General features: G+C 44.7%; 1 protein-coding gene across 8 annotated transcripts in view; it reads right to left on the bottom strand.

Moving 5' to 3' along the window:
• Positions 1 to 585: 585 nt before the first annotated feature.
• The window catches only part of LOC121582689 (electrogenic sodium bicarbonate cotransporter 4-like), a 55,728-nt gene continuing 35,620 nt past the window's right edge, over positions 586 to 20,693 (bottom strand). For 2 of the 8 annotated variants that reach the window (XM_041898682.2, XM_041898685.2), the window contains 9 exons: positions 20,339 to 20,452; positions 18,498 to 18,659; positions 18,056 to 18,234; positions 5,429 to 5,501; positions 5,271 to 5,339; positions 5,011 to 5,184; positions 4,710 to 4,880; positions 3,705 to 3,757; positions 587 to 1,390 (listed from right to left, as the gene is read on the bottom strand). In XM_041898682.2, coding sequence (XP_041754616.1) covers positions 1,108 to 1,390; positions 3,705 to 3,757; positions 4,710 to 4,880; positions 5,011 to 5,184; positions 5,271 to 5,339; positions 5,429 to 5,501; positions 18,056 to 18,234; positions 18,498 to 18,659; positions 20,339 to 20,452 — 1,278 coding nt within the window. In that variant the 3' untranslated portion in view covers positions 587 to 1,107. Of the gene's footprint in view, positions 1,391 to 2,834; positions 3,758 to 4,005; positions 4,115 to 4,531; positions 4,545 to 4,709; positions 4,881 to 5,010; positions 5,185 to 5,270; positions 5,340 to 5,428; positions 5,502 to 18,055; positions 18,235 to 18,497; positions 18,660 to 20,338; positions 20,453 to 20,693 lie in introns of those variants that run through there. The other 6 variants (XR_006003390.2, XR_006003391.2, XM_041898687.2 and 3 more) reach the window with 6 other exon arrangements.

Raw genomic sequence — 20,693 nt, forward strand, 5'->3', positions numbered from 1 at the left:
CAGAGTCCCAACATACAATGATCAGTATTTATTCAGAGAGCGCTCTGCCACAAAATGGGCGCACAGTCTTTTTATACACACACGTCACACACACACACACACACACACACACACACACACACACACACACACACACACACACACACACACACACACACACACACACACACACACACACACACACTCTTATCATAACCTACTCCTTGCTAGTGCAGGCTGCATTTTTTCTCTATTCCCATACATAGTTATTGCTGTTCTCACAATATTCTGCAAGCCTCTCACTCCCCTTCCCTGTGTGGGGACATCTGTTTTTGAAACCGTTCTCCTGTTATTGGTTTCAACGTTTTGCACTTCTGCTTGCCTAATTACAAGACACAAATACTCTGTTGCTGGGCAAATATGCATCTTATATAAACACATATGATTAACTCTCTAAGCTCTAGTCTACTAATAGTCATACATTATTAGTTTAACTGAGGGTGTGACATTTTAGTCATATCTTACTCACACAGTTCTTTATCAGCTAGTTAAAAGGTTGTTATTTTTTCCTGAAAAACATGAAGTTAGGTTGTTTACATGTTAAAAGATAAATGCTCCAGGATAAAAGCTTTCACACAAACTTCAGACAACAAGGTTTTTGAATACTATTTTATTAACATGCATTTGTAAATCTGTACAATCCAAAGTAAATATACTCTGATATTAATATCTCACTTTCTCCAACAGTCATTTATACACATATAATCATAAAGGTGAATGCACTGAAAACCAAATACCTAATAAATGCATCAGTCATTTTAAAACCATTATTATCACAACGCTCACGTTTCTATATTTTTTCTTCATTTTTAATAATTGTACAGATCAATTTGCAGTCAGGTAATTAATATATTTGTTGTAGTTTCTTTTTTTGTACTAAATTGGTGTAATGGGGGGTACTGAATATATAAAAGTTATACTTTGTATAATACTTCTTATAATAACTAACAGGTACCTCAGGTTAAATGCCAATTCTTATTAATTTAACTGGAGATAAACTATAATCTTGTATAGTTTTGAGGATTGCACAACTGGTTATATGTGTCTGTGTGTCTATGTGCTGTCAACCTACAGCAAGGTTTCACTGCCTACATCATAGGGATGAGAGTGTGGGTGTTTGTATTGGTACTGGTCTCGTTGAGTCTTAGAGGTAAGGTAGCGGCCATTCAGAGGGCAGGGGTTAATGCTGGGGTAAAGGTTGTGACCCCGTGGGTAGAGGTCAGTCTCCTTGTATTCAGACTCCACCTGGATGGCAAACGGGGAAACTGGAGGGCGTGATGATGATCCGGGGATAAGGCTCACCTGGGAGTGGGCAGGTGAGGGGGGGCAGATCTTCAGGTGCAGAGTGATTCTGAGGGAGGGAGGAACAGTCAGGTGCAACAGCCCAGGTTACATACACACACATGCACTCTCACTAGCACAGACATAGTTTCACACTTCTCAACCATACTCCCTGAACAGCAATGCAGACAAGAATGTGTTGACTGACAAGAGCAAGAGCACACATTACTACAAACTGGAAAACACACACATATGCACGAACACGTGCGTGCATACAGACACACACAGAGAGAACATGTGCGTACATACAGACACACAGAGAGAACACGTGCGTGCATACAGACACACACAGAGAGAACATGTGCGTACATACAGACACACAGAGAGAACACGTGCGTGCATACAGACACACACAGAGAGAACACGTGCGTGCATACAGACACACACAGAGAGAACACGTGCGTACATACAGACACACACAGAGAGAACACGTGCGTACATACAGACACATACAGAGAACGGGAGAAGAAAAAGGCAATGGGGTAGTTAGAAATGTTTGTAGGAGGATGTGAGTTTGAACGGTGACAAAAAGTAAACGGATTGGGTTGTGGGGTGAGGTGAAACTGCGTGAGACAGGTCTCCCAGACAGACATAAGCTCAAAACAGAGAGTATTAGAAGATACATCACAATGTTATCTGGAGGACGAAGAACTCTCTGTGGGGGTAGGAAATTTTGTTCTGTATTTAACAAAAGAAACAATGAAAAGTCCCATGATTTGTTAACAGACTAGACCTACTGTACTGCAGCAGGTTCATGACCTACATGTACCGGTAACCAAATACCTATTTCCGTATTTCTCAGGGGTTGACTGTCCCAGACAAACACATGGGTCCAGCATTCACTTGTGTTGAGAGAGCAGTGGCTGACAAAACCAGCTGGGACTGACAAGGGAGAGGATGACTGACCCATTGTAGATCAGAGAAGTCTTATAATTCCAAAATATTAAATTAGTAAATTATCAGGTCTGAATAGTGTCTCCAATGAACCCCTGACAACCACCGTCCCTCAGATGTCAGAATAACATTGTATTATATTATTGTATTACTGCCTCCCGAGTGGCGCAGCAGTCTAAGGCACTGCATCGCAGTGCTTGAGGCGTCACTACAGACCCGGGTTCGATCCCAGGCTGTGCCCAGGCTGAGTCCCATAGGGCGGCGCACAATTGGCCCAGCGTTGTCCGGGTTAGGGGAGGGTTTGGCCCGGGGGGCTTTACTTGGCTCATTGCGCTCTAGCGACTCCTTGTGGCGGGCCGGGTGCCTGCAGGCTGACTTCGGTCGTCAGTTGAACTGTGCTTCCTCCGACACATTGGTGCAGCTGGCTTCCGGGTTAAGTGGGCGGGTGTTAAGAAGCACGGTTTGGCGGGTCATGTTTCGGAGGACGCATGACTCGACCTTCCCCTCTCCCGAGCCCGTTGGGGAGTTGCAGCGATGAGACAAGATCGTAATTGGATCGCAATTGGATATCACGAAATTGGGGAGAAAAAGGGGGTAAAATAAATTTAAAAAAATAATCATAATATTGCATTACTATAACATTACAACTCTTCCTTCGCAAACTGTGCCTTCAGAGTAGTCTTTACATTAGTACAACAGAGGTTGCTGCCACAAATCACACAACACACAGTAAATAAATAACACATGGAAGACATCATCAAAACAAACAAACACACAAAAACTACTTCTGCATTGCTTTCAGGTGCATGGGCTGTGGTATTTGAACCACTGTCAGTCCGCCCTCACAACCACATCTACAGAGAAAAACATTACACACACAACATCCAGTGACTTTGAGCAGGTGCTGGAGCTCAGAGAATATGTTGAGCGAAAAGAAGACTCAGTTCACACACTGCGATCTATGCTCCAACAGCTTCAGATCCATGTGTCTGGATATGTCTACCAGCCACTACAGTGATTTGTACAATGTTTAAGAGTTGCATAACACACTTATAATACAACGGCAGGCCGACTAACTACTATCCAACAATCTAATAGACATATGGTTACATGTTAAATATCACATCATATCTACAATTTATAGAATATTTGTATATATTTATATGAAATTCAATGTGTATAAAGTGTTTTAGGTGACAACAGTGCTAAAGAATGCTAATAGTAAATGGAACTTTGCTAAATAGTTCATAGCATGTGTCAGTAATTGTACAGAAGGCATAGTAAGTGTGTGTGTGTGTGTGTGTGTGTGTGTGTGTGTGTGTCAGTAGTCGTAGTCGTGGTCCTGCTGGCAGTGTACTCCCCAGTCGGTGTGTGTGACGGGGGGTTGTATCAGGTCACTGTAGGGGACGTGCAGTTTGAGCACACAGTACCTGCGGTCCAGCTCACTGTCATCAGGATTCACACTAGAGTAAACGTTCTTCTCCTGTACACACACACACACACACACATATGCACAGACACACACACACAGAGATAGGAGGGGTTGAATGGCAGAGTGAAGAATCGGTGAGGTAGGAGAGAAGGAAGACAAAAAAAGAATCAAACCTTCAGTGTCTCACAACATTATAACATACATCTAGCTTCTCCATCTGTCGCACAACAATGATATCACAGTAATACACACAACAGTCCTCACTCCTTTGGTCAATCTCAAAAGAGAGGTTTACTCACAGTCAGAGATGGGGGGCTGGGTGGGTGGGGTTACAAAGGGGTCAGGGTCTGTAGGCAGGTCTATGGTGTCCATGGGTATCTTCACTGGAGGAGGGAGGGGAGTCTTGGGCTGAGTGACAGAGGGGGGAACCGGGGGGAACCAATCAGCATGCAGGAGGAACCGTCAGGGGAGTGGCTCAACAGAGGTGTGAGGGATGATGCCCCAAATATACGTGGACATGAACGCACACTCTCACACACTCTGCATGCTTAAATCTAAGCAAAACGTCCCAATCATAAAATCTAATCAAAGTTTATTCATCATATGCACAGGATACAGCGTAAACAGTAAATGGTGCAATTAAACACAGAGAGGTTTGAATCATGCAGGTGAAAGTTGGAAGGAGAAAGACATCAAGACAGACAGATAGACAACGAGACAGACAGACATCGAGACAGACAGACATCGAGACAGGCAGACAGACAGACAGCGAGACAGACAGACTTTGAGACAGATAGACAGACAGTAGTAAGTGTTTTACAGTGCCTTTTCAGCAACACTGTGGGACAGAGAAAGGAGAAAGGAGAAACATATTAGTCAGAGATAACACACTCAACACAACAGATGGAGCCAGTCCTGCACACCACAACACACTCACATTACATCCTTCTGCCACTGTCAGCCTGGCACTGTGTGTGTGTTTCTGCTAATCCTCGTCTCTTACCTCCTCGTCGCTCTCTGGCTCTGCTGCTTTGGTCTTTTTGTTGTCTTTCTTTTTCTTCCCCCCTTTCTCCTTCTTCTTGTCTTTCTCCGGCAGGATGTCGTCCAGCCAGGCCAGGTCGTGTTGAGAGAACATCAGGTCCATCATCTTACGCACCACCATCAGACCCAGGATCTACACACAGAGGTTATCCCCATCAATCGATGCAAACACACACACACACACACACACACACACACACACACACACACACACACACACACACACACACACACACACACACACAAACACACACAGCTCTCACCATGACAGGGAAGATGATGGCGGCGACAGTAGACTTGAGGATCCAGAGGACAGTCAGACAGATGATCTGGACCAGGGTGAACAGGTGAACCCTCCTCAGAGGAACATGACGCAGGAAGGAGAAGTCTGGCTGGTGCTTGGCTGGCATCAGGTACAGCTTTATACGTTCCCAGAACTAGGAGGGAAAGAGGAGGAGGGTGAGTAAACACACACACACACACACTGTAGATGTGTACACACACACACACACGTGAAATGTACCTGTATTCCAGCGAGTGAGGCCACTCCCATGTAAAGGAAGACACCGTAGAGAACAGGCATGGGGATGTACTGGGGGAACACAATGTACTGGTTAACACAATCTTCCACAACACCACCCACTGCATGTGACGAGGAGGCCCATTCTCTCACTGACTCACCTGAAGGACAGGAGCCAGGAAGATGGAGACTCCATTTAGGACAAACACCAGAATACCCGTCAACCTCTGTTCCCTGTACCACACACACACACACAACACACACAGTTAGAAATGACATCACTGTCAACCTCTGTTTTCTTTATAACACAATCTCACAATCTCACACACAGACACACACACATTTAGATTTTACATTTTAGTCATTTAGCAGACGCTCTTATCCAGAGCGAGTTACAGTTAGTGCATTCATCTTAAGATACACTATATATACCAAAGTATGTGGACAGCCCTTCAAATTAGTGGATTTGGCTATTTCAGCCACAACTGTTGCTGACAGGTATATAAAATCGAGCACACAGCCATGCAATCTCCATAGACAAACATTGGCAGTAGAATGGCCTGACTGAAGAGCTCAGTGATGTGGCATCGTCATAGAAGAGCTCAGTGACTTTCAACGTGGCACCGTCATAGGATGCCACCTTTCAAGCAAGTCAGTTCGTCAAATGTATGCCCTGCTACTGTAAGTGCTGTTATTTTGAAGTGGAAATGTCTAGGAGCAACAACGGCTCAGCCACGAAGTGGTAGGACACATAAGCTCACAGAACGGGACCACCGAGTGCTGAAGCGTGTAGCGTGTAAAAGTAATCTGTCCTCGGTTGCAACACTCACTACCGAGTTCCAAACTGCCTCTGGAAGCAACGTCAGCACAAGTACTGTTCATCGGGAGCTTCATGAAATGGGTTTCCATGGCCGAGTAGCCGCACACAAGCCAAAGATCACCATGCGCAATGCCAAGCGTTGGCTGGAGTGGTGTAAAGCTCGCCGCCACTGGACTCTGGAGCAGTGGAAACTATGTGGTACTATGCATTGGGGCAGGTAGCGTTCTACTGGCATCTGCCAAACCCAGATTTGTCAGTCGGACTGCCAGATGGTGAAGCGTAATTCATCACTCCAGAGAACGCATTCCACTGCTCCAGAGTCCAATGGTGGCGAGCTTTACACCACTCCAGCTGACACTTGGCATTGTGAAAGGATGACAGGTCCTCCGGAAGTTTAGTTTTCTTCCATTTTCGCTAAGCTGCCCGCAGCCCTCTTCTGTAAGCTCGAAATGAGTTACTCAGCCAACGAGCATGAGGGGAGGGCCAAGCCGGCCGGGAGGAAATAGGACAGTGCAAGTCATAGGATGCGGAAAGGGAGGAGCGTAGGGTCGAAGAGGCAGAGTCAGGAGACAGGAGGGAGAAGGATTTACCAGAAGGGAGACCCCAACTCTACCCCCTCCAGTCCAGAAGAAACACTGGCTGAGATTGTCCTGTTGATGGACTCAAATGGGAAGTTTGTTCAGGAGAAGAAACTTTTCCCTAGACACAAAACGAGAAAGGTGTGGTGCCCAACAACGCAGAGTGCCATGGCGCTGCTTGATAAGGCCCAGCTTGGGTCGCCAAGCCACATAATCATACACACCGGAAGCAACGACCTGCGTGCTCAGCAGGAGAGGGTGGTGACTTCACTACGGGGAGTGATTGAGAAGGCCTCCGCAATCTTCCCCAACTCAAGGATCGTGGTGTCAACCCTTCTACAGAGGAAGGACTTCCACCCTGCCACAATCCAAAGAATAAACGCCAGCCTCTCCCGGGACTGTGCCCTGCGACCCAATGTACACCTGGCCCACCATCCCACCCTCGATCTGGACTGTCTCTATGACCATGTTCACCTGTACAGGGAGACAGTCCCCATCCTTGCTAAGACTCTCAAGGACGTCGCTTTAAACCGCATCCCAACCTCTCCACCCAGGAACAGCGGAGCAATCTCCACCCCCCCGAGATCACAGAGACAACACCCCGGACCAGTACCCTGGACCCCCCAGCCACGGCCACAGCACCACCAACCTCAATGCCCACCACATCCAGCGCAGCACAGACCACCCCAGCCCAGCTTCAGACCCACCCAGACGAGGCCTAACACCCCCTCCCCCCACCACAGACCCACACCTGGAGGAGCCACAGCCCGGCAGACAGAGCTATGCACAAGCTGTGAGAGGAGCAACTGGTCCAGCTCCCACCAACGAAATGAGTGACATCAAACAAATGCTGAATCTACTATGCTCACATGTGATAGGCCGAGGGTCATGGTAAGATGAGCACAATAACTCCACCATCCTCACACTACATCCACCCAAGTGGCATGACACAAATACTATCTTAAATGATAAACAAATCACATTTGCATAATAAGAGTTTACCTTAATTGAAAAATCCTATTTTAATAGTTCTTGTTGGATTGTGAGTGTTTATCTCATTTTGAATGTAAAGAAAAAACAGTTATGAAGTCTTTTTACGTTGCATGTTGGAATTTACAAGGCTTGAAGTCCTCTGCTTTTGGGCTAAAGAGCAGAAACCCAGACTTCCTTAAAGAAATTGATGATATTGTAGTACTACAGGAAACATGGTGCAGAGGTGATGTTTCCACTGGCTGTCCACTAGGTTATATGGAGATAATCGTACCATCCACCAAATTAAAAGGAATCACACAGGGCAGAGACTCAGGGGGAATGCTAATATGGTATAAATCTGAACTAACTAATTAAATCGAATTGATCAAAACAGGAGAATTCTTTATCTGGCTAAAAATCAACAAGGAGGCTATCTTAACAGATAACAACATCTTCCTCTGTGCCACATACATTCCCCCCTCAGAGTCACCCTACTTCAATGAAGAGAGTTTCTCCATTCTAGAGGGGGAGATTAGTCACTTTCAGGCCCAAGGCAATGTGCTGGTCTGTGGAGACCTGAATGCTAGAATAGCAGAAGAACTAGACACTATTAACAGTCATGGGGACAAACACCTACCGGGAAGCAACAACCTTTCCCTCCCCACATACCCCCCTAGAAACAACTATGACAAAGTGAAAAACTAAAATGGAGTACAGCTCCTGAAGCTCTGTCGAACACTGGGTCTGTACATAGTCAATGGTAGGTTAAGAGGGGACACTTTTGGTAGGTACACCTACAGCTCATCCCTTGGCAGCAGTACTGTAGACTACTTCATCACAGACCTTAACCCAGAGTTTCTCAGAGCCTTCACAGTCAGCTCACTAACACCTCTCTCTGACCACAGTAAAATCACAGTGTATCTGAAAAGAGCAGAACCCAACCATGAAGCATCACGGCCCAATAAATTACATGGTACTAAACAGACCTATAGATGGAGTGCAAACAGTACAGAAATCTACCAAAAAGCAATTAGTAGCCAAAAAATACAATCTCTCCTGGACAACTTTTTAGCATTAACATTCTCCTACACCAATGAAGGTATACATTTGGCCGTTTGGAACATAAACTTTATATTTGACAAATTAGCCCTTGGCTAATCTTAAGAAACATAAGAGCAAACCAAAAATAATAGATCATGAAAAATGGCTTGATAATGATTGCAAAAATCTAAGAAAGTCATTGAGAAATATATCTAATCATAAACACAGAGACCCAGACAACAAAAATATATGTCTTCAATATGGGGAAACACTGAAGCAATACAAACACACCCTAAGAACAAAAAAGGAACAGCACATTAGAAATCAGCTGGATGTGATTGAGGAATCCATAGAATCAAACCACTTCTGGGAGAATTGGAATAAATTAAACAAACCTCATCATCAATCAATCAATCAATTTTATTTTATATAGCCCTTCTTACATCAGCTAATATCTCGAAGTGCTTTACAGAAACCCAGCCTAAAACCCCAAAACAGCTAGTAATGCAGGTGTAGAAGCACGGTGGCTAGGAAAAACTCCCTAGAAAGGCCAAAACCTAGGAAGAAACCTAGAGAGGAACCAGGCTATGAGGGGTGGCCAGTCCTCTTCTGGCTGTGCCGGGTGGAGATTATAACAGAACCATGCCAAGATGTTCAAAAATGTTCATAAGTGACAAGCATGGTCAAATAATAATCAGGAATAAATCTCAGTTGGCTTTTCATAGCCGATCATTAAGAGTTGAAAACAGCAGGTCTGGGACAGGTAGGGGTTCCATAACCGCAGGCAGAACAGTTGAAACTGGAATAGCAGCAAGGCCAGGCGGACTGGGGACAGCAAGGAGTCACCACGGCCGGTAGTCCCGACGTATGGTCCTAGGGCTCAGGTCTCTCAGTTGGCTTTTCATAGCCGATCATTAAGAGTTGAAAACAGCAGGTCTGGGACAGGTAGGGGTTTCGTAACCGCAGGCAGAACAGTTGAAACTGGAATAGCAGCAAGGCCAGGCGGACTGGGGACAGCAAGGTGTCAGCATGCCCGGTAGTCCTGACGTATGGTCCTAGGGCTCAGGTTCTCAGAGAGAAAGAGAGAACGAGAGAATTAGAGAGAGCATACTTAAATTCACACAGGACACTGGATAAGACAGGAGAAGTACTCCAGGTATAACCAACTAACCCCAGCCCCCCGACACATAAACTACTGCAGCATAAATACTGGAGGCTGAGACAGGAGCGGTCCGGAGACACTGTGGCCCCATCCGAAGAAACCCCGGACAGGGCCAAACAGGAAGGATATAACCCCACCCACTCTGCCAAAGCACAGCCCCCGCACCACCAGAGGGATATCCTCAACCACCAACTTACAATCCTGAGACAAGGCCGAGTATAGCCCACAGAGGTCTCCACCACAGCACAAACCAAGGGGGGCGCCAACCCAGACAGGAAGATCACGTCAGTAACTCAACCCACTCAAGTGACGCACCCCTCCTAGGGACGGCATGAAAGAGCACCAGCAAGCCAGTGACTCAGCCCCCTGTAACAGGGTTAGAGGCAGAGAACCCCAGTGGAGAGAGGGGAACCGGCCTGGCAGAGACAGCAAGGGCTGTTCGTTGCTCCAGAGCCTTTCCGTTCACCTTCACACTCCTGGGCCAGACTACACTCAATCATATGACCTACTGAAGAGATAAGTCTTCAGTAAAGACTTAAAGGTTGAGACCGAGTCTGCGTCTCTCACATGGGTAGGCAAACTGTTCCATAAAAATGGAGATCTATAGGAGAAAGCCCTGCCTCCCGCTGTTTGCTTAGAAATTCTAGGGACAATTAGGAGGCCTGCGTCTTGTGACCGTAGCGTACGTATTGGTATGTACGGCAGGACCAACTCGGAAAGATAGGTAGGAGCAAGCCCATGTAACGCTTTATAGGTTAACAGTAAAACCTTGAAATCAGCCCTTGCCTTAACAGGAAGCCAGTGTAGGGAAGCTAGCACTGGAGTAATATGATCAAATTTCTTGGTTCTAGTCAGGATTCTAGCAGCCGTATTTAGCACTAACTGAAGTTTATTTAGTGCTTTATCCGGTAGCCGGAAAGTAGAGCATTGCAGTAGTCTAACCTAGAAGTAACAAATGCATGGATTAATTTTTCTGCATCATTTTTGGACAGAAAATTTCTGATTTTTGCAATGTTACGTAGATGGAAAAAAGCTGTCCTTGAAACAGTCTTGATATGTTCGTCAAAAGAGAGATCAGGGTCAAGAGTAACGCCGAGGTCCTTCACAGTTTTATTTGAGACGACTTTACAACCATCAAGATGAATTGTCAGATTTAACAGAAGATCTCTTTGTTTCTTGGGACCTAGAACAAGCATCTCTGTTTTGTCCGAGTTTAAAAGTAGAAAGTTTTCAGCCATCCACTTCCTTATGTCTGAAACACAGGCTTCTAGCGAGGGCAATTTTGGGGCTTCACCATGTTTCATTGAAATGTACAGCTGTGTGTCATCCGCATAGCAGTGAAAGTTAACATTATGTTTTCGAATAACATCCCCAAGAGGTAAAATATATAGTGAAAACAATAGTGGTCCTAAAACGGAACCTTGAGGAACACCGAAATGTACAGTTGATTTGTCGGAGGACAGACCATTCACAGAGACAAACTGATATCTTTCCGACAGGTAAGATCTAAACCAGGCCAGAACTTGTCCGTGTAGACCAATTTGGGTTTCCAGTCTCTCCAAAAGAATGTGGTGATCGATAGTGTCAAAGGCAGCACTAAGGTCTAGTAGCACGAGGACAGATGTAGAGCCTCGGTCTGACGCCATTAAAAGGTCATTTACCACCTTCACAAGTGCAGTCTCAGTGCTATGATGGGGTCTAAAACCAGACTGAAGCATTTCGTATACATTGTTTGTCTTCAGAAAGGCAGTGAGTTGCTGCGCAACAGCTTTTTCTAAAATTTTTGAGAGGAATGGAAGATTCGATATAGGCCGATAGTTTTTTATATTTTCCGGGTCAAGGTTTGGCTTTTTCAAGAGAGGCTTTATCACTGCCACTTTTAGTGAGTTTGGTACACATCCGGTGGATAGAGAGCTGTTTATTATGTTCAACATAGGAGGGCCAAGCACAGGAAGCAGCTCCTTCAGCAGTTTAGTAGGAATAGGATCCAGTATGCAGCTTGAAGGTTTAGAGGCCATGATTATTTTCATCATTGTGTCAAGAGATATAGTACTAAAACACTTAAGTGTCTCTCCCGATCCCAGGCCCTCGCAGAGTCTGTGCAGATCCAGGACAGCTAAGCCCTGGAGGAATACGCAGATTCAAAGAGGAGTCCGTAATTTGCTTTCTAATGGTCATGATCTTTTCCTCAAAGAAGTTCATGAATTTATTACTGCTGAAGTGAAAGCCATCCTCTCTTGGGGAATGCTGCTTTTTAGTTAGCTTTGCAACAGTATCAAAAAGAAATTTTGGATTGTTCTTATTTTCCTCGATTAAGTTGGAAAAGTAGGATGATCGAGCAGCAGTGAGGGCTCTTCGGTACTGCACGGTAATGTCTTTCCAAGCTAGTCGGAAGACTTCCAGTTTGGTGTGGCGCCATTTCCGTTCCAATTTCCTGGAAGCTTGCTTCAAAGCTCGGGTATTTTCTGTATACCAGGGAGCTAGTTTCTTATGACAAATGTTTTTCGTTTTTAGGGGTGCAACTGCATCTAGGGTATTGCGCAAGGTTAAATTGAGTTCCTCAGTTAAGTGGTTAACTGATTTTTGTCCTCTGACGTCCTTGGGTAGGCAGAAGGAGTCTGGAAGGGCATCAAGGAATTTTTGTGTTGTCTGAGAATTTATAGCACGACTTTTGATGCTCCTTGGTTGGGGTCTGAGCAGATTATTTGTTGCGATTGCAAACGTAATAAAATGGTGGTCCGATAGTCCAGGATTTTGTGGAAAAACATTAAGATCTACAACATTTATTCCATGGGACAAAACTAGGTCCAGAGTATGACTGTGGCAGTGAGTAGGTCCAGAGACATGTTGGACAAAACCCACTGAGTCGATGATGGCTCCGAAAGACTTTTGGAGTGGGTCTGTGGACTTCTCCATGTGAATATTAAAATCACCAAAAATTAGAATATGATCTGCTATGACTACAAGGTCTGATAGGAATTCAGGAAACTCAGAGAGGAACGCTGTATATGGCCCAGGAGGCCTGTAAACAGTAGCTATAAAAAGTGATTGAGTAGGCTGCATAGATTTCATGACTAGAAGCTCAAAAGACGAAAACGCCATTTTTTTTTTGTAAATTGAAATTTGCTATCGTAAATGTTAGCAATACCTCCGCCTTTGCGGGATGCACGGGGAATATGGTCACTAGTGTAACCAGGAGGTGAGGCCTCATTTAACACAGCAAATTCATCAGGCTTAAGCCATGTTTCAGTCAGGCCAATCACATCAAGATTATGATCAGTGATTAGTTCATTGACTATGACTGCCTTTGAAGTGAGGGATCTAACATTAAGTAACCCTATTTTGAGATGTGAGGTATCACGATCTCTTTCAATAATGGCAGGAATGGAGGAGGTCTTTATCCTAATAAGATTGCTAAGGTGAACACCGCCATGTTTAGTTTTGCCCAACCTAGGTCGAGGCACAGACACAGTCTCAATGGGTATGGCTGAGCTGACTACACTGACTGTGCTATTGGCAGACTCCACTAAGCTGGCAGGTTGGCTAACAGCCTGCTGCCTGGCCTGCACCCTATTTCACTGTGGGGCTAGAGGAGTTAGAGCCCTATCTATGTTGGTAGATAAGATGAGAGCACCCCCTCCAGCTAGGATGGAGTCCGTCCCTCATCAGCAGGTCAGGCTTGGTCCTGTTTGTGGGTGAGTCCCAGAAAGAGGGCCAATTATCTACAAATTCTATCTTTTGGGAGGGGCAGAAAACAGTTTTCAACCAGCGATTGAGTGCTGAGACTCTGCTGTAGAGCTCATCACTCCCCCTAACTGGGAGGGGGCCAGAGACAATTACTCGATGCCGACACATCTTTCTAGCTAATTTACACGCTGAAGCTATGTTGCACTTGGTGACCTCTGACTGTTTCATCCTAACATCGTTGGTGCCGACGTGGATAACAATATCTCTATACTCTCTACACTCGCCAGTTTTAGCTTTAGCCAGCACCATCTTTAGATTAGCCTTAACGTCGGTAGCCCTGCCCCCTGGTAAACAGTGTATGATCGCTGGGTGATTCGTTTTAAGTCTAATACTGCGGGTAATGGAGTCGCCAATGACTAGGGTTTTCAATTTGTCAGAGCTAATGGTGGGAGCCTTCGGCGTCTCAGACCCCGTAACGGGAGGAGTAGAGACAAGAGAAGACTCAGACTCAGACTCCGACTCGCTACATAATGGGGAAAACCGGTTGAAAGTTTCTGTCGGCTGAATGAGCGACACCGGTTGATCATTCCAACAGTATTTCCCTCCAGAAGCCATGAGAAAGTTGTCCGGCTGCGGGGACTGTGCGGGGGGATTTATACTAACGTTACTATCTGTACTTACTGGTGGCACAGACGCTGTTTCTTCCTTTCCTACACTGAAATTACCCTTGCCTAACGATTGCGTCTGAAGCTGGGCTTGTAGCACAGCTATTCTCGCCGTAAGGCGATCGTTCTCCTGTATATTATGAGTACAGCGACTGCAATTAGAAGACATCATGTTAATGTTACTACTTAGCTTCGGCTGTTGAAGATGTTGACGAACCATGTCCAGATAAAGCGTCCGGAGTGAAAAAGTTGAATGATGGAAAAAAGTTGCGATGGAAAAAAGGAAAAATAAAGTAAAGTTGGCAGGAAAAAACGCACAGGAAAATGACTCTTCTGTCTCGGGATAAAACGTCCGGGGTGAAAAAGTTTAACGAAAAAAGATGAGTGAGGACAAAACTAAAAAGTTGGTAAATTTGTTGAACACAGAGATTGATTAAACGTTTATTAAAAGTAAAACGTGAATAGTTTGGCAGGTAGCCAAGTAGCAGCAAACAGCACAGCAGCACGGAGACAATGCGGAAGCGAGAAACAAGAGGGCGTCAACTTACTAACCAATCATGGGGAATTGGCTATCCAAAATGGGGATATGTGGAGAAATCACTTTGCAAACCTCTACAGCAATATAACAAAGAGCCCAGAACAACAAGATATACAAGAAAAATTACAAATCCTTGAATCAGCAATCAAAGACTATCAGAATCCTGTGGATACCCCAATTACAGAACAAGAATTATTGGAAAAATTTTGCACTCTCCAACCCAAAAAGGCCTGTGGTGCTGATGGTATTTTAAATGAAATGATCAAATATACAGACCACAAATTCAAATTGGCTATACTCAAACTCTTCAACATTATCCTAACTGCAGGTATTTTCCCCGATATTTGGAACCAAGGATTGATCACACCAATTTATAAAAATGGAGACAAATTTGACCCAAATAATTACAGAGGAATTTGCGTTAACAGCAACTTGGGGGAAAATTCTCTGCAGTATCATAAACAGCAGACTACATAATTTCCTTGATGAACACAACGTCCTAAGCAGAAGCCAGATTGGATTTGTAAAAAATTATCGTACAACAGACCACATTTACACCCTCCAGACTCTAATTGACAAACAAGTGAATCAAAACAAAGGCAAAATCTACTCGTGTTTTGTAGACTTCAAGAAAGCATTTGATTCAATTTGGCACAAAGGTCTTTTTTACAAACTAATAGAAAGTGGTATTGGAGGGAAAACATATGATGTTATTAAATCAATGTACACTAAAAACAAAAAAGCAAACAGACTTCTTCTCTCAGGGACGTGGAGTGAAACAGGGCTGCCCAATAAGTCCAACACTATTTAACATCTACATTAACGAATTGGCAAAAACATTAGAAGAATCGGCAGCACCTGGTCTCACCCTACACAACACTGAAATCAAGTGTCTGCTGTACGCAGATGACCTAGTGCTACTGTCCCCCACTAAGGAGGGGTTACAGCAGCATCTAGATCATCTGCACAGATTGATATGAATATAATGATATTCCAAAAAAGGTCCGGAAATCAGGATGACAAATATAAATTATATTTGGACACAGTTCTATTAGAACACACCAAAAATTACACATATCTAGGACTAAATATCAGCAACACAGGTAGCTTTCACATGGCTGTGAATGAGCTGAGAGACAAAGCAAGAAGAGCATTCTATGCCATTAAAAGGAATATTAAAATCGAAATTCCAATTAGAATCTGGCTAAACATTTTCCAATCAGTTATAGAACCAATTGCTCTATATGGCAGCGAAGTATGGGGTCCGCTCTCTAATACTGAATTTACCAAATGGGACAAACATCCAATTGAAATACTGCATGCAGAGTTTTGCAAGACTGTATTGCAAGTGCAAAGAAAAACTCAAAATAACGCATGTAGAGCAGAATTGGGCCAATACCCCCTCCTTATTCGAATAGAAAAAAGAGCCATCAAATTTTACAACTATCTAAAAACAAGTGACCCCAAAACATTCCATCACACAGCTCTACTATGTCAAGAGATGAAACAAGAGAAGAGTCCCCTCAGCCAGCTGGTTCTGAGGCTCAGTTCACTAACCAAAACCAACCTCATAGAGCCTCAGGACAGCACTCAGAAAATCTGGCCCAACCAAATCATCACAAAGCAAAAAGAAAAATATATCACCTATTGGAAAGACACCACAAAAAATCAAAGTAAACTTCAATGCTATTTGGCTCTAAACAGACAGTACATGGTAGCAGACTATCTGACCACTGTGACTGATAGAAAACTGAGAAAAACACTGACTAGGTACAGACTCAGTGAGCACAGTCTGGCTATAGAGACCGGTCGTCACAGGCAAACCTGGCTGCCCAGAGAGGACAGGCTGTGCTCACTCTGCCCCCGGGGAGAGGTAGAGACAGAGCTGCATTTCCTATTACACTGTGACAAATACTCAGACCTAAGAGAATCTTTCTTTCCCAAAATTATCATTCAGTACAAAGAATTTGAAACTATAAAAGAGGAAGAAAAAAACAAATATTTATTGGGTGAAAAGCCAAAATGTGCAATTTTGGCAGCCAAATATGTGTCCTCCTGCCACAACCTGATGGACAGCCAGTGAAAAGTGTAATGTAATGTCAATAATATTTCCTGTTTTGTTTTGGCTTTCATAGCATGTAATGTGTCTTCTCAGTCATGTTGAGATTGGTCGACTACTATTGCTTTAATGTATTGTTATTCTCATTAATATTGTTGTTGTAGTTGCTGTTAATGGTAATCCCATTTCCACTACTACTATTATTATTGCTGTTGGTCCCACCATTTTTGTTATATGTATACTTTGACAATGTAAGTAATTTTACTTGCCATGTCAATAAAGTCTATTGAATTAATAGGATAGAAGAGAAGAGAGTAGTGGGAGAGAGAGAGCGAAGATTGTGACGGCGCATGACCATCTGGGTAGGGGCTGAGTGGCTAGGGTTGGAGGAGAGGGAGACAGAAAAAACAGGAAACAAAGTAGTGATCAGAGACCTGGAGGGGGGTTGCAGTGAGATTAGTAGGTGAACAGCCTGCCTTGTGAGTGGGAAGGGACTGGGAAAGGGTGAGGTCAAAAGAGGCAAGGAGAGGTAAGAAAGAGTTGGAAAGAAATGATCTTATCAAGGTGCCAAGCTCATTGAGGAACTCTCTAAGGGCACCTGGTGGGCAATACATGACAACAATGTTAAGCTTGAGTGGACAAGTGACAGTGACAGCATGGAATTCAAATGAGGAGATGGACAGGTGAGATAGGGAGAAAACAGAAAATCTCCACTTAGGAGAAATGACTAGACCCGTGCCACCACCGCAACGACCAGATGCTCTCGGACTATGAGAGAAAACATAGTCAGATTAAGAAAGAGCAGCTGGAGTAACAGTGTTCTCTGGGGTGATCCATGTCTCCGTCAGGGCCAAAAAGTAATAGGCTGAGATGAACTCAGCGTTCTTGACCGCATATCAGCAGTTCCAAACACTGCCAGAGACAAGGAATGGGTTGTGTGCGCAGGGTACACTAAATTAGAAGGGTTGCAGCCAAGGGGTGGGAAGTGTCTGTAAAGCCTACAGGTAGAGGACCAAACAGGTGTAAAAAACACACACAGTTTCTAAAGCTACAAAGAGCAAAATGAGATAATCAGAAAATAACTAGATAATATACATAAGTGAGAGCGTGGTGTGGAGCCTTCCTTTCATTCCTTCCTCTGACAACTCGGCAGAACAGTCTTTTGTTACACACTCACTCACACACACACACACACACACACACACACACACACACACACACACACACACACACACCCCCTAACCCCTCCCCCCAACCCCTCCTTACCTGACTCCCAGGAACTGGGGCTGCTCTCCTGGGGCGCTGGACTCACTCTCCATCTTCAGAGAGTCGATGTGGGCGATGGAGATGACAGTGGCAGCCACGTACCAGGGCAGGCCCAGGAAGGAACACACTGCCATCAGAATCCCCACCCAGAACAGGTCGAGATGGTACCCACAACCTTTCTGTTGGAGGGGGAGAGAAAAGGTGAGAATGGGAGAGATAACGTTCAGTTTGTTTTCTGTGTTGCTGTTGTGTTTATGGTTATTGAATGGTTGTTGAATGGTTGTGTTTTATTGCGATTATGTTAATGACCCCCATTAATAGAGTGCGATGGAGAGGAGTCGTCGATGGCATAAGCTCCCTGGGGAGTGACAGGCCTAAGTAAGTAAGTATGTTTATGCTTGCAGTTGTGTTCTGTTGTGTTCTAATTGCGGTCATACTGTACCTTGAGTTTGTTCTCTTTGCGGTTGACGATGACAGCGCTGATCTGTTGGTCCATGAAGATGAGGATGGTGACCAGAAGAGCAGGGACGGCGCTGGCCACATATACCCACCATGGGTTCTTACCAAACGGCATCACCAACCAGCCACGGTCCGGACGCGTCGGCTACAACACACACACACACACACAAACACACACCCCACACACACACACACACACGACCACACACACACACGGTGGTACACATATGTATTTATTTAACCTTTATACACCCTCCAAGCTCATCACTAAGCTCAGGACCCTGGGACTGAACAACGCCCTCTGCAACTGGATCCTGGACTTCCTGACGGGCCATCCCCCAAAACATCCACCATGCTGACCACCAACACGGGGGACCCTCAGGGGTGTGTGCTTTGTCCCCTCCTGTACTCCCTGTTCACCCACGACTGTGGCTGTGCATGACTTCAGTACCGTCATCAAGTTTGTTGACAACACGACGGTGGTAGGACTGATCACCGATGACAATGAGGCAGCCTATATAGAGGAGGTCAGAGACCTGGCAGTGTGGTCCCAGGACAACAACCTCTTCCTCAACGTCAGCATGACAAAGGAGCTGATCGTGGACTACAGGAAATGGAGGGTGGAGTACGCCCCCATTCACATTGATGGGGCTGTAGTAGAGCCGGTCGAGAGCATCAAGTTCCTCGGTGTCCACATCACTAAGGAATTAAAATGGGCCACACACACCCACACAGTTGTGAAGAGGGCACGACAGCGCCTCTTCCCCCTCAGGAAGCTGAAAAGATTTGTCATGGGCCCCCAGATCCTCAAAAAGTTCTACAGCTGCATCACTAGGGCCGAGCTCCCTGCCATCCAAAACCTCTACATTAGGTGGTGTCAGATGAAGGCCCAAAACATTTTCAAAGACTCCAGCCACCCAAGCCATAGACTGTTCTCTCTACTACCGCACGGCAAGCGGTACCAGTGCACCAAGTCTGGAACCAACTGGACCCTGAACAGCTTCTACCTCCAAGCCATAAGACTGCTAAACAAGGCTACTAAATAGCTAATCAAATGGCAACACGGACTACCTACATTGACCTTTTTTTTTTTGACTAACTCTCTTGCACTGACTCTATGCACAAACACTGGACTCTACCCACACATTCACACATACTTACACACACACACTCACACACACACACTACATATGCCCACACACACATAACATGCGCACACATGCATACTGACGCCACACACTCACACACACACCACATACGTTGCTGCTACAGCTCAGTCTATTATCTATCCTGTTGCCTAGTCACTTTACCCCTACCTACAGCTGTATACAGTACCTCAATTACCTCGTACCCCTGCACATCGGCTCGTTACTGGTACTCCCTGTATAGTCATGTTATTTATTACTTATTATTGTTATTCGCTATTCACTATGTATTCCTCGTGTCACTATTATTATTTTTATTTTTAATTTCTTATCTTTAACTCTGCATTGTTGGAAAAGGACCTGTAAGTAAGCATTTCACTGTTAGTCTACACCTGTGGTTTATGAAGCATGTGACAAATAATATGTGATTTGATTTGAGTCACATTGAGACCCAGTTCTCTTTTTTAAGTGAGCCCTGTATGGTGCTAAACACACACACAAGCACATCTATCATGCAGTTTACACAGTCAAATCAAAACTACATGCGTCACTAAATCCGACAAAAAGACAGATGCAACTCATACACATACATCTCCAATCAAACACACATTGAATTACAGAATGCATGCATCTGTCAATCACACACACACACACACATTGGGTTAATGGTTAGAAATACCTTAAACTCTGTGGGTACGATTAGTTTGGGTGTGTCCAGCCCTACAAGCATATCCAGACCCACAAATGTCATGATTGACATGAAGATGGAGAAATCACTGATCAGCTTTCTCAGCTAGGCCCACCCATACACACAGACAGACAAACAAGAAACAAACAAAGAAACAGACAGACAGACAGACAGAGGGGTGGTAGAGATGGAGAGAAAAAGACAGAGAGGTACAAAACAAATACACAAACAGGAGAGAGGGATGAAATAAAAGAGAGAAGAAAGTGTCAGTATGTTAATGTCTCAAAATCACTTGAAAACTGAAGTTTTATTCCTAATCATTTCAGGAAGAAGGAAGAGATAGATA

Source organism: Coregonus clupeaformis, chromosome 15 (genome assembly GCF_020615455.1).
Source record: "Coregonus clupeaformis isolate EN_2021a chromosome 15, ASM2061545v1, whole genome shotgun sequence".
Classification (NCBI taxonomy): domain Eukaryota; kingdom Metazoa; phylum Chordata; class Actinopteri; order Salmoniformes; family Salmonidae; genus Coregonus; species Coregonus clupeaformis.